Raw genomic sequence first — 14,430 nt, 5'->3', positions numbered from 1 at the left:
CTGGCCTTATGGGGTTTTTTCCCAGGCTATTGGAGGGTTATCATGTTTGTCATCTGTTGCCGCTAACCTGGTTTGTGGTCGGGCTGCATTTGCTAAAACTTGATATACGAAAATATACACAAAAAAAGAATTTATTAGGCACATGAGTCCTGTTGTAGGTTCTGTTTTGTTGCGTTTGAAAAAAAATCTGTTTTAATATTGTATTTTGTGTTAACTATAGCCGTATGTGTTTGGCAGCTGTTGGACTTGCACACATTTTTTGTTCCATTAATAAAACAAAACTGAAGTTAACCGAGGTTCTGTTAATGGAATGAAATTCTGCTTTAGTACCTTCTAATAACGGACTGGGCTGGGGCAATTATTTTGTCCTTTGCTGAATCCCACAACGCCTCCGACCTCCCCCTGCCTTATCCCACCCCACCCCACCCCAATCCAACACACACACATTAAAGTTTTCCTCCATTGTGCAGATCTGGGATCGCTCACCTTTAGCATTAACCCAGAACTTGCTCCTTTTGATCATCAGAACGGGATTCTGCTACCCCACAGGCACAGAGGGGGGTAGGGTACATGCACCTGCTACTGGCAACTGCGCCTGTGTGTCTGGCCTCACGTTGGCCAGCTTTATACGCAGGAGCCTTTTTCCTGTTCCCTTCCCTTCCATTTGCTTATTTTATCTGGTTGCCACATCAAAGACGTCTTGCAGAAGTTAATTTACTGTAACTGCTTTGTGTATTAGGTGTCGTCTTTTGTCTTAGGACACAATGCAGACACGACTGGAGTCTGTCAGGCTGCTTGTGGAAGTTGGCGGGGGCTGGAGCACAGAAGCTTCTCTTCTCTTCCCCGCCACATAGAGACTCCATGTTCTTCGTCAACTCTTTGGCAGCCCTGTATTTTTTATAAGCTCTAGGGGACAGAGATTCTGGATCACACAGGACTGTAAACACTGACAGCACTCTGGGGCCCATTTATTAAAGTGCTGTGTTTGACCCACAGGATTTAGTGAACAGTAGCAGAGTGGATCCCGTTGTATTTTTTTTTTTTTCACACGTCGCCACGGCTGGGAACTTCACGTGTTCCTGGCTGGGGGGGAACGCAAGATAGCGCCCCCCCCCCCTCCCCTTCCTATTCCGGGGCTGCACCCTCACTCAGGCCCTTTATTTTAGTGACAGGATCCCCCTCTCCGATTAGGCCCTGCCCCCATTTAGGAAAGCCCTGTCCCCTGGTAAGCGAACCCCCACCCTTACTGCTTAATCCCTGGGTGACCGGGCGGGGGGGAGGGCAGAGATGCTCACTCGCTCCTGCCCTGCTGGCAATAGCTTCCAAAATGGTGCTGGCTGACCCCAGACCCTCTTTTGCCATGATTACAGGAGCAAGCGAATGAGCACTCCTACCCCCACTAGACCTCTAAGGATTGAAGCTTGGGGAGACCTGCAGGTGGGATGAGGTGAAAAGGAGGGGGATGGCTTACCAACAGCATGGCTTTCCTAAGGAGGTTGGGTCTTAATCAGAGGGAATCACTTTCACTAAGTGAAGCCCCCAAGCAGGAGTGTGGGGAGAGGTCACTAGACACCCCCCCCCCCCCGAGATTTTTTGGATAGAGGGGTTGGGAAATATTTTAGGTAGCCCCTTTAAATCCCCAGCCCCAGGAGCATCGGCTGGCATGCCAGCCTGCCAAAGGAGAAAGTTAGCCACATCTCCTGAGGTGCAGCAACTTTTCCCAGCAGTAGCCCAGCACATGAAGATTTTTTTTGGCACACCGTGCTGCTCGTTTGCAGGGCAATAAACTGCTTTTCATACAAAGCAGCTCTCTTGCATACCTGCATTGCCCAGGGTTTAAGGGCCAGGAAGTACTGCCCACAACCTGCAAAGTCTGTGCATTACTTCCACTAGTGCTCTGCACAGATTTAGGCAACAGGACCCTAAATAATCAATGGACATTTATATTCATATAAATTCCTCCTCATCACCAGGGTCTGGTGGTCATTAAAAAAGTGATTGGATGGGGTATCTCCATTTCTGTATTGTAAAAGGAAAGCATGTCTCAGCTCAGCTGTGGAACATACTGCATCTAAAATCAATTAGGTCATAACCAGTGCAGTAAAACAGTGGATTTGGTATTGTCAACAGTATGGAACATTTGTTTGGTTTAGGGTTTGTTGTGTGTGGGGGTTTTTTGTTTTCTTTTTTTTTTTGTTTTTGCCTTTTTTTTTTTAGTTAAACAAAAGGTCATCGACTAGACATAAGCACATGAAATGCTTCCATTGTGTTCCAGAGCACTGCCAATGGGAATATCAGACTAAGGACAGCCACAATCCAATACAGCAAAGCAGAGCCTGGCAACAAGAGATGTGTTATGTTATGTTCTTGTGATTCGTGCACGAAAGGTCCCTTATAAACTGCTGATGAGACCTTCATGAACACATACCCCCTCTCCCCCCAGTCAGTCTCACAGAGTGATAAATGACTCGCTCTCTGTTGCCCAGCATTAAGCCTTTCGTATCAAGTTTATTTTGTTTTTTTGTTCGGCACAGAAAACATTTGAAAAACCCGAAACAATTTCTTTCAGATTTGGTATCACCTGAGAGCCAGCTCAGAGCCAGATCTGTCCCTGCACGAGGACCGGCGCCAGTCCGTAAGCCGCCAGCCGTCGTTCACATACTCACAGTGGACCGATGACAAGATGGAAGAGTTTCTGGACTTCGAACCGGTGCCAGACACGCCGGTCTTTGACTGCCTGATGGATATCAAAGGGGACACCGATCCAGCAACCTTAACGGTGAAATCGGTAGGACTGCAAGAAAGGTAGGGGAATAACTTGCGGTCATGCTTTAAAGGCTGAGAAATTGACACCTGTTTGTGAGTTTGTAGTGGATACCGCGGAGGGCTAAATCACCAGAGTCTTACCAAACAGAAGATTCTTTGGACACGATTCTATGTGTCCAAAAACGTTGTTGTTAGGGTTTTGAGGTGTGACATTGGAAGACAGGACCCCTGTGGTCCTGAAAGCTCATGAGCAGCATTTCTGGATCATTTTTATATTGGTCCATTAAAAGGTATCATGACCCGTAGAGCAGTGGTTCCCGAACCTGTTCTGGGGAGCCTCTCGCCACCAGTCGGTTTTTCAGGATATCCGCCATAAATATGCATGAGATAAATCTGCATGCAGTGGAAGCCGTGTATGCCAGTCTATCTCATGCATGTTCATGGCAGATATCCTGAAAACCTGACTGGCCGGGGCGCCCCAGGACAGGTTTGGGAACCACTGCTATAGAGACCAATCCAACGAGTAGAACTCTTCCCTGGAGCAGATTCTCTGGCTCTGATGAGTCCATTGTAGCCTGGCTATGCTGGCTGCTATTACATTTTCATATTCGCATTCTAAGTTTTGGAATAACTAACTGCTTCTTGTAACATTTGTAATTATTTGTATGGTACTTTTAGCAAGATATTTTCTTTATGGTTCTCAACTGCTGAGCGCCAATTGCATGCTCTTAGCTTGTGAAGGTTCAGCTGCATTGAAGATTTGTCGGATGAGCGCAGGCTTTTGCAGCAGTATTTGTAAAAGCACAGTATGCTTCAGGAGTAAGCAGTGCCAGTCCTCCAGTGCTGCAAACAGGTCTGGGTTTCAGAATATCCCAAATGAACATGCATGAGATATATTTGCATAAATAGAGGCAACGCATGCAAGCATATCTCATGCATATACATTGTGGATATCCTGAAAACCAGACAGCCTTGCGGCACCTGAGGACTGGAGTTGCCTACTTCTAGTATACTTACATTTAAAAAGTCAGATTGTACACTTGGCAGGCCGTCTGTCGCGTTATTTGTAATTTTGGGTCTGGAAGGAAAATAAATCTCACTTGAGCAGGATTTGTGGGGCATCATCTTCTGTAAGCTTAGCATGTAGTAAAGAGCTTTACAGCAGTACAGATCTGGTGACCTTTTGCAAAAAAAAAAAATAAAAATTATTTATTTATTCATTCTTATAGACCCGCTCATGCAGGGGAAACCCTGGTCAGTGCGGTGTACTGCATTCAAAATATCCACACCTTATAACAAATACAAATCATATTTCATGATGTTTAAAATCATAAAATACATCAATTAGAAAACACTGCACTCCAGTCTAACATGGGAAGAGCCAAGATTTCACTTTCTTTCGAAAGAGCAAATAATTTAAAGAGACCATATCCATGTCACTAACAGGAAGAAAGGCCAGAGCAACCCTTTCACCACTGCTTTTCTGGCTGGATCCTACAAGAGAAGAAAGCCAGAAACAGTAGCACATTTCATCATGAATAGTGCTTAAGCCCACTAGAACCCAAAGTCCATGTCAGTGATGGTGGTGTGGCACACCTGAGAATGCCATCGCCATATCTAAGGTGATTTGTTGCTCTTAGTTCTTTTCCTTCTAATTTTAAAATGGTTCAATAGCTTCTACGGTGGATTGATTTGCTTTCCTTAAATTGTAGTTCAGTTATATTGTGATGTCCTTAAGTACTATGGAAGTTGCCTTATCATTGGATAAGTAAATAATCGCACTGCAGTTGTGCCTGATATAATGACCCAATGTTATGAGGGCTTTCTTCAGTCTCTGTTATTGCTTTATGATGTATATTGTTTGTGTCATGTTATTTATAATCTGTTTTAATACTCTCTGTTTTATTGTTGTCATTGTGAATGTACTTTTTAGATAAGCGGAATGGAAATTTTTAAATAAAATAATGAAGTACATTTTAATCTAGAGTGTGCAGATGCTGACGTCTGTGTACCCCTTTGTCTCCTAGGAGAGGCTCCAATGTTTCTCTCACTCTGGACATGTGTACGCCAGGCTGCTCAGAGACTCCCTATGGGTATGTGATGTCACCAAGAGAGCAGTCTGCCCAGGAATACCTGCAAGCCGCCACAAATGTTCTTACTGAAGAAGAGCTACATGAGAGAGCATTGGACTCTTTTGCGCTCCAAACTGAGTTCTTTGTGAGTACTTTTGATGGGCATGCTTATTGACTTGCAGAAAAGTTGGGCCTAACCTTTGCAAACCCAAGTGTGGTTCCATATCTTAATGAACCCTAGCTGGTACTCTCGCTCATATGCGATAAATTTCCAGCAGTTTTCAGCACAAGCAGCTCTGAAACCCTAAGGGTGCGAGGAAAAGCAGATCAGCATGGAAACCCCTGTCAGTTCTCTAGAGGCTGTGGCAGTCAGGGGTGGGTCTGGAAAAATGAAGTTCCCCATTGCTAGAATGATCAAACATATGAAAGTATTTGTTGCTCTTATGTTTTCTAAGATAACACAATAATAAACTAATTTAAAGGCAATGAATGAGAATGGAGTTGAGATACAAGATGTCACAATGAAGGGACACAGTTTTCTTGTCTCTGAACGGAAGCACCGTATAACAAGTGAATGACTGGTCATCTCTTGCAAGGGCATAACCTCTTCGTTGTCCACATTTTAGCCGTTGTTCTTCTTTCTCCCATCATTACATTCATTTGCATCAATGCATTTCAGTGGGACGTTAAATTAAATACACATGAACTTCTAAGACCTTCTTAAAAGTTAATGTAAGCAGTATCTTTCGATAATTCTTTTGTTGCTTTCATAAACGGTGTCACCACCAAAAAAAAAATGTTTTCTTCAGGACCAAGATGACTGCTAGAGCTTTGCTCAATGAACATTTAAGACACCCCCCTCTTTTTCCCCATACCTTGCACCTCAAGCGTTCTTAAAGAGGCATTTGACTTTTTCCAAGATTTTGGGACCTGTTTTGGGGTCCACACGCCCAACTGTCCTCTGACCCATTGCAGAGAGGGCATGCCTAGGTAGGCCTAACACTTGAGTCCTTCATATGTTGCACAGAGACTTGAAGCTCTGTCAGGGAGAGAACAAGGGGTCTTTGGGTGCCCTCAAGTTCCCATATCGCATAGAAAATATCTTTTCATTTAAAATAGACTTATTCTGCTATGTACTATTAGTCCTGGGGGAATTCTGCGCTACTCTGGGAGTGGAGATACAGTGGAAGGGATTGAGACTAGAGGGGGAGGGGAGAGATAGTGTCAGGTGGAGAGTTGGGGCCTGAGAGGGCAAAGTGAAAGGAGACTGACCAGAGGAGTAGGGAAAGAGGGTAGAAGGGACACTCTTCCAGTGAACTTCTAGGGAAATTGTGCTCAAAATATTTAAAGCTCTGCATCTTTAAGTAATAACTTTTTTCTGTATTACATTTTAATTTACTTACTTAAAGACTGTCATGTATATTGTGTTATCTTGACCAATATAAAGTTTGCAGAATTTTAAGTTTTTCTGTGCAGAATTTTAAATTTTTTTGCACAAAATTCCCCCAGGAATAATATAACTTTAAGGAACATACTCATTGTTCCTGAACATACCCAGATCAGTCCAGACAAGTGGGTTTTGCAGCTCTACCAGCAGATGGAGTCAGAGAACCAAAACTTTGAGGCAATGCTACATAACCGAGAGTGCTACCTGCAGCCTCTTCAGTATTTCTCTGACTCCAGCAGATGGTAGAGGTGCAACCTGCAGCCTGAGAGAAAGAAAAGAAATTATATTAAGAAGAGAAGGTTAATAGAAGATTCAGAAGAAGCTCCCTGAGGTGTTAGGCTCCTTGGTGGACCATCCCTCAGGTCGAGCCGGACGTCCAGGGGATTGGGAACCCCTGCCAGTTGCTCGCCCACATCATGACAATGATCTTGATAGCCAGGGGACTCGCTCCCTCAAGACTGCCAAAGCTCTTACCTGCCAGGCCCCAGATCCAGGAAAGTATCCCTACTTGGTTATTGGTTTTTGCCAGCAGGTAAAGTTTTTGAAAAAAAAAAAAGGGCAAACAGCTTGAGAGCTGGGGTGGATGGCACAGCCTGCAGCGGTGCAAGAGCCTTTAAGCAGTGGGAGCTGCTGGCTGGGGCAGACAGCGGGACGCATTAGGGCAGGTAGGACTCACGCCCTGTGGTCCTGGGAAGGAGTTGCGCCGGTGGTTGGCTCTGAGGCGTTCGGCGGTGCAGCGGCTTTGACACGGCCACGTTTGGTTTCCTGCATGCCACCAGGCCTGCGATCAAGTCTCCCTGCGGTGGTGGCCAACTTTTTTCCCGAACGTTGGTCAGCGTGGAGGGTGTGAGAGGTGCGACTCGGGTGAGCGCTTAAGGCGATTGGGAGACCGCATGGCATTCGGCGGTGCGGCTGCACATACAAAGGTGCCAAAACCGCACATAGAGGCCGCCGCGCATGTTGCCTGTAGGCAGCAAGCTTAAACTCCTGTTCCCTCTGCATGGGCTGTGCTTCGGGAGAGGAGAGTTCCTCAGCAGGCATTAAGCATCAGTGTAATCTCCCCTGACCTCTGAGGGTGGCGTCGACGATGGCCAAGGAGTCGAGGGGCCTTGGGTTGCGGCTGTGCCCGCAAGGGGCCATGAACGGGCATCTTCTTTGGTGGGGGAGCCTAGGGACTCTCCCCCTCCTCTGCCTCCAGTGAATCAGGAGAGTCCGAGTAGAGAGGAGGACTCTGAGGACAGTCTAGGACAGGGGCCTGATGGACTGGATGATTTTTCAGTGGAATTTGTGCTTTTGATGCAGAAAGCCTTCCTGGCAAAGAAGAGGGTGAAGGATAAGAGGGCGTGAGTTGGGCCTCCCCCCTCTCCTCCCAACGCTGAAGAGGTCTAAGAGGGCCACACGAGGGCCCTGGAATTTGCAGCAGCGCTTGGGCCTACATCATGTGGTGCCTGCATTGTATCCCAGTGATGGGGAAGATTCGGATGATCCACAGGATAACCCTTTGGCCCGTCAAGGGGTGGATCTGGATGCTGTTGGGGAGGTGGCACCCGGGATGGATGTTGTTAAGGATAACCCAGATCAGGATGATTTCCTGGTTCCAGAGGGAAATGATCTCAGAGTGGTTCACTTATTTAAGAAGGAGGAACTGAGCCCTCTTAGTCCCCTGGTGTTGGAAGAATTGGGGGTTAAGGTGACTCAAGAGGAATCGAATAATGAGGGTGTTAATCCAGTCCTGGATGGACAACAGGGCCCTCCGAGTGCTTTTCCATTGCCTAAGAAGATCCAGACGTTGGTAAACTGGGAATGGGACTTCCCGGAGGCGGGCCTCAAGGTGGGAAAAGCTATGGTGAAGCTATACCCCCTGATGGAGGAGACTTTGGAGATCCTTCAGGTACTGAAGGTGAATGCTGCGATTTCAGTGGTCACTAAGAAGATGACCATCCCGGTGGCAGGTGTGGGCACTTTGAAGGATGTGCAAGACAGCAAGTTGGAGATTCAACTCAAGCGCATGTTTGAGGTTTCTGTGCTAAGTCTATGGGCAGAGGTGTGATCCAGCCTGGTGCAAAGGGAACACCTGTGTTGGGTGCAGAAGGTCCAAGAGCAGACTTCTATGGGGGATAGCCCTTTGCAGGCAGCCCACTTAGAAGCCGGAGTCACATATGTAGTGGATGCTCCGTACGTTTTGGTTTCGATGTCGGCCAGGAATATGGTTTTGGTGGTGGCGGCCCGCAGGCTTCTATGTTTGTGCAATTGGTCAGTGGACATGTGGCCTAAGGCTCAGCTGTGTACCTTCCCCTTTAGAGGGAAGTTTATGTTTGGGGAGGATTTGGACAAGATGATGAAGACATTGGGAGAATTGAAGGGTAACAAGTTGCCTGAGGATAAGTGGACCAGTAAGAAGGCCTTTCCCCCTCAAACGAGATTTAGGGATTCGCAGATGTTTCACTCAGGCAGAACCATTTCCAATGCTCCTTCGAAGTCCGCCAGTGGTAGCCAACAGTTCTTTCGTGGAGGCTGCAGAGGTTCCAGAGATGATGCCGTTCAAGGGGCCAGTGGAGGAAAGAACGCAATGAAGCCAGGGCCCCCACTCCTGTGTAGAAGCCCTAGGGGGAGGATTATCCAGCCTTTACGAGGAGTGGGACAACATTACCTCAGACTGGAGGTCAAAAAAATGGCTAGCTTTCTTGTGCCCAGTCAGGGAGGCCTTTCTCAAGTCTCTCATGGTTTCTCGAAGCTGTGTGGGGCATGAGGCAAAGGCTACTGTATTTGCGTGCAATAGTTCCAGTGCTGCGGGAGGACCATGGGCAGGGCAGGTGCTCCATTTACTTCATGGTTCCCAAGAAGGGGGGTACCTTTCATCCCATTCTCGACCTGCAGAATGTGAACAGGGCTCTTTGGGTACCGCGTTTTTGTATAGAGACACTGCGCACAGTGATAGTGGCAGTCTGCAAAGAGAGTTCCTGGTGTTCCTGGACTTGATGGAGGCTTATTTTCATATCCCAATTCGGCTGGACCATCAGACGTTTCTTCGTTTCATGGTGCTGGGTCAGCATTTTCAGTTTTGGGCTCTTCCTTAAGGCCTGGCATTGGTGCCATGACCCTTTATCAGGGTTATGGTGGTGGTGGCTGTGGCTCTATGCAAGGAGGGAGTTCTGGTTCATCCATACCTGGACGATTGGCTCATTCGAGCAAAGTCGGAGGAGGAGTGCGAAAGGTCACTACAGCGGGTAATGAATACCTTGCATGGCTGCTTCATCTTGCATTACCAATGGCTTGAGATTACTTGTAAGTGCTCGGGATTTGATTCCATGGGCATTTGAGTGCTCTGTTGTCCAGGTGGATTCCGTTATCGGAACAGTATCATTTGCCAATGCCCCTGCTGCAAGAATCCAGGTCCAGTCTCTTTTGGTGGCTATCTCAGTGCAATCTGAGGAAGGGAATGGACCTGGGACCCCTGGACTGGGTGGTGGTCACCACAGATGCAAGTCTCAGGGGTTGGGGGGCAGTGTGCTTGGATCAGAGGGCACAAGGTCTGTGGATGCCGAGAGAGAAAATCTGGTCCATCAATCACTGCAAGACAAGGGTGGTTCATCTGGCCCTGCAGGTTTTTCTTCCCCTGGTCAGGGGGTGGATGATTTGCGTGTTTTTGGACAATGCGACAATAATGGTGTACATCAACTTTCAAGGCAGGAGGAAGAGTCGGGCAGTAGCTCTGGAGGCACGGCGGAGCGCACTGTTAACCCGCGATTGGACGTGCGTTTTCGACGTGCTAGCTTTACCCCTTATTCGAAAACGCGCGTCCAACCCCCCCCCCCCCCCCCCCGAAACCAATAGCGCCCGCAACATAGGAAGATGGTGACCGCCATACTAGGATTTAGTGCATTATCATTATAAGATAATTATTGTGGAGTAAGTGATACCATCTCAGGCTTCAACAGTGATTTTAATCCTTTTTTTAAATACACCCCTTTCTTGTAGGAGCTCAGTTTATATTTTTTATTTGATTTGATTTATATTCCGCTTTTCAGACACTTCATAGCAGATTACATTTACTTTGATAACTCTTTTGTGACAAGCAGACACTCTGCCCTTTCCTAATTCTTATTCGTAAGCAATAGGAAATAAACAAAGATACATTTAAATGAACAGCAGAGCATTTTAAGAGTTACTTACAGGTCTGTTTGCGCATAACACAGTACAGAAAGGAAAGGAGAAGACCGTACAAACGCAAACCATTGGGACAAGTTATCAAGAATAGGAAATAATAGCATGCTTGGTAACATTCAGGAGCTCAAGGTTATCAATCTCATTCTTTTCTCTCTTCTTACAGGAAATCCCAATGAACTTTATTGATCCAAAGGAGTATGATATTCCAGGTTTAGTAAGGAAGAATCGATATAAAACAATTCTCCCAAGTAAGTGTTGAAATGTGATTGATGGGATGTATCAAGTAATTGCAAGCTCTATCTCCAAGAGTATCACCATAGGTACCAAGAGGAAAAATCCTTTTGAAAGCAGAGTAAGAATGTCGCTTCAGTAAGGTGAATTCTTAAGAGTGCAACTTGAATAGATACCGAAGATACTTGATATAGACCTCTAGATGGTTACAGTGTGGTATCTATACACAGTACCCATAAGTCTATCTCCTAGAAATCATATGAAAGAGAGAGAGAGGAAAGCAGCACAGTGGCTTAGAAAGTACAGTGTTGGCCCTTTAAGACAAAAGGTTATTTGCGGTCACGCGGCAGGATGCTCATGAAATTTGCCGTTATCTTTGGTGATGGATGTTCCCAGGGCCGGCCGGTATGAAGGGTCGTTGCTGCATCTCCCTGTAAATGGTGTGATAGACAAATCTTCTTAAGAACATAAGAACATCAGAAATTGCCATGCTGGGTCAGACCAAGGGTCCATCAAGCCCAGCATCCTGTTTCCAACAGAGGCCAAAACCAGGCCACAAGAACCTGGGGATCTCTTCCACTCCCCGTGTGGCCGTCAGTCACAGATAATCCCCTTATAGTGTTGGAGTCTCTCTAAAGCAGTAGCGGTGGTGTAGAAAGGTGGCTTCTGTTCCTTCCACCTCTTCTCTGTTCCATTCCTTCGGTGCAGTCTGTGCTGTTCTGGCACCTTTCCATGTTGTCTCTCATGCTTCCCCCTCCCCCCGTGGCAAGGTCTTTCTTGCGGTCTTGCAAGGGCTAACAAATGCGGCTTCACACTAGCCAGGTCCCTTTTCTTCCTATACTGCGGCGTAGCTTTGCCTGCTTTAAACATGAAAAGACCAAGTTAATCCCACCTGAGGGTTTGGTTACAACCAGGCTGCTCTGGGATAAGCCATCATGGTCCACAGGACTATCCAGCTGCACACAGAGCAACTCAGGGAGTGCTCACTGGGGGAGCAGAGAGAGAGAGAGAGAAGAGGTGAACATAAACCTTAAGATGAGAGAAACGAATGGTAACACAGACAAGCATTGGTTATGAGGCATAGAATTAGAGAGCACTTCCCATTGTATGGTTGGCTGCGACTCGCTGGTGTTGGAAGGTGTGTCTATAGAAAGGCATAATAAAATAGCAAGTCTTATCCACTAGAAAGTGTATGCAGGCACCAGCCGGGGGCGCATAAAGTAAAACAGGATCCGATGCTAAGGGTTTCTGATCCTGGTGCCAGCCTTGCAACGCTGCTCGCGTAGCTTCTCATCGTGAGGGAGCTGCTCCATTCCCTTTATCATTTTTGTGTCGCCCTCCTCTGCATCTTTCCTTGTGCTGCTGGAGGGTAGGGTGGCAGGAGGGTGGATCCCGAAAACTTTCTTTGATTGAAATATCTTTGGGGAGGGTGAGCATCAGGCCACTATGACCACAATGTGTTTTAATTTATTTTGGGGAGGTGGGAGTGTGTAAGGACCAGGTGCTGTGCCCTCACATTTTTAATTCTCTTGGAGAGTGGATGGGGGGTGGGGGGTGGAGGATCGTTCCAGCTGGGCAAAGAATTTTTTTTTTTTTTTTGCTTAACCAGCTTAACCTGGATAAACATATCCGGATAACTTTAGTCAGGTATATTCTACCCCCACAGGTAACTTTAGCTGTATACATTTAGTGGGAGATTTGTCCCACTGAATATCCGTGACAAATTATCTGGGGGGAGGGGAGGGGGGAACTGTGTACAAGCCCTTGCTGTACAGCTCAGCTATCCTTTTCAAGCACATACAGGCTGCTCTCTAATTTGCAGCAAGACAGAACAATCAGTTTAAAGAAAAACAAGCATGTATATGTATTTTTTTCAAAAGTAAGTCACTGTGAATTATAAAAATATCCTAAATTCCCTATAAGCAGCTGACTGCTGGAGAATTATCGCAGGCAGTTATTATTGAAAGGTAAGTAGGCACTTAAGATAATGATCAGTTACTTACCACTGAAGAGTTAATTGTAGTCAGTGAGAGACGTGATAATAGGCTCTAATTTAGCTAATTTATATTTCTTTTGTGGCAAACTTCTCTTCGCAGACTTAGAATTTTGGGGGGAGAAGTGCTAAACTCTCCAAATTAGATTTGGATTTTCAGGGAATTGTGACTGAGCTGTCAGCATAGCACAGTGCCTGTTACTACAGCAGGGACACGCGATATCAGAGCCAGAAACATGACCCAGTGCCAAGGAGATGATGCACCCTCCTGGGGAAAGGCATCAGAGCGCAGTGATCCTCTAGGCCAGGGGTCAGGAACCTTTTTGGCTGAGAGAGCCATAAACGCCACATATTTTAAAATGTAATTCCATGAGAGCCATACAATATGTTTAAAACTAAATACAAGTAAATGTGTGCATTTTATGTAAGATCACACTTTTAAAGTACAATAAGTCTCTGAAAATATTACACCAGGCCTTAAGACACCAATACATCTCCTATTAGGAAAACGGACCAAGTCAGGCTGCTATAGAGTCCTACACAGAAACTACACGCCAGCAGAAAACCTCACCTGAATCACGTGCTGTCCCTCACCTAACATAGAATAAAGAGACCAAAACGCATAACAAGAAGCATGCAGACAAAAACTGAATTGGAAACTGCAACAAGCCAGAGTCTCTGTATGCAGTGTAACAAAGGAAAAAAGAAACATCACACATCCTTATAAAACAAATCAAGAAATATAAAATCATCAGCAGTAAAACTGTACTAACAAAAAGAACATATTTCGAAACAGCTGATGAGTGGAATATCCAATAATTTAAAACTCATATAAAACATTTCCAGATACCAACAAAATATTTCAAAATAGCAGACACAAAGATCCAGTAATGAAAAATAATAAGGATACAAAAAATTTTTTGCTCTGCATACCTGGGAACGTTTGATATCCAGGTGTCCTGAGATTGTTCTGAATTAGCAGGAGGTGGGGTGGTTTGCTTGGAACTTTCTCCTCTCTCAGTCACATACCAGCGCTCTCTCTCACACTGGCTCTCAATGACACACCTATACACACATGCTCTGTCACTCACATATACAAATGTTTTTTCTCTCTCACTTATATAGGCTCTTAATTACACATTTACACACATGCTGTCTATCTTTTCACGCTTACACACACACAGGCTTTCAATCACATAAATACATGCTGTCTTTTTCTCTCACACACAGACTCTCATTCACATGCTTATAAACATGTCCTCTCTTTCTCTCATTTACACACAGGCTCTCAATCACATACTCACATGCTCCCTCACCTAAATCAGCTCTCAATCACACACAGACACACATGGTCTCTCTCTCTCATTTAAACACAGGCTCTCAATCACATACTCACATGCTCCCTCACCTAAATCAGCTCTCAATCACACAGACACACATGGTCTCTCTCTCTCATTTAAACACAGGCTCTCAATCACATACTCACATGCTCCATCACCTAAGCCAGCTGTCAATCAGACACAGACACACATGATCTCTCTCTTACTTATACACACAGGCTCTTAATCATACATACACATGATCTCTCTCACACACAAAGGATCTCAATCATACACACATACTCTTTCAAACAAACAGGTTTTCAATTACAAACTTACACATACAGGTTCCCAATTGTAAACTTACATTCATGCTCTCTCTCTCACAGGCAGGCTCTCAATCACAGACATACTCTCTTTCACATATACAGGCTC

The 14,430-nt window shown here is 45.7% G+C and overlaps 1 protein-coding gene across 2 annotated transcripts in view; it reads left to right on the top strand.

Moving 5' to 3' along the window:
* The window catches only part of PTPN5 (protein tyrosine phosphatase non-receptor type 5), a 150,504-nt gene that overhangs the window by 111,193 nt on the left and 24,881 nt on the right, over positions 1–14,430 (top strand). For both annotated transcript variants that reach the window (XR_003853261.1, XM_029582841.1), the window contains exons 4-6: positions 2,570–2,805; positions 4,794–4,983; positions 10,616–10,700. Coding sequence is in view for 1 of the 2 variants with exons in the window: in XM_029582841.1 (XP_029438701.1) it covers positions 2,570–2,805; positions 4,794–4,983; positions 10,616–10,700 (511 nt within the window). In the remaining variant the exon portion in view is untranslated. The remainder of the gene's footprint in view (positions 1–2,569; positions 2,806–4,793; positions 4,984–10,615; positions 10,701–14,430) is intronic.

This window comes from Rhinatrema bivittatum, chromosome 17, assembly GCF_901001135.1.
Source record: "Rhinatrema bivittatum chromosome 17, aRhiBiv1.1, whole genome shotgun sequence".
NCBI lineage: Eukaryota > Metazoa > Chordata > Amphibia > Gymnophiona > Rhinatrematidae > Rhinatrema > Rhinatrema bivittatum.
This window is presented reverse-complemented; position numbering and strand designations above follow the sequence as displayed.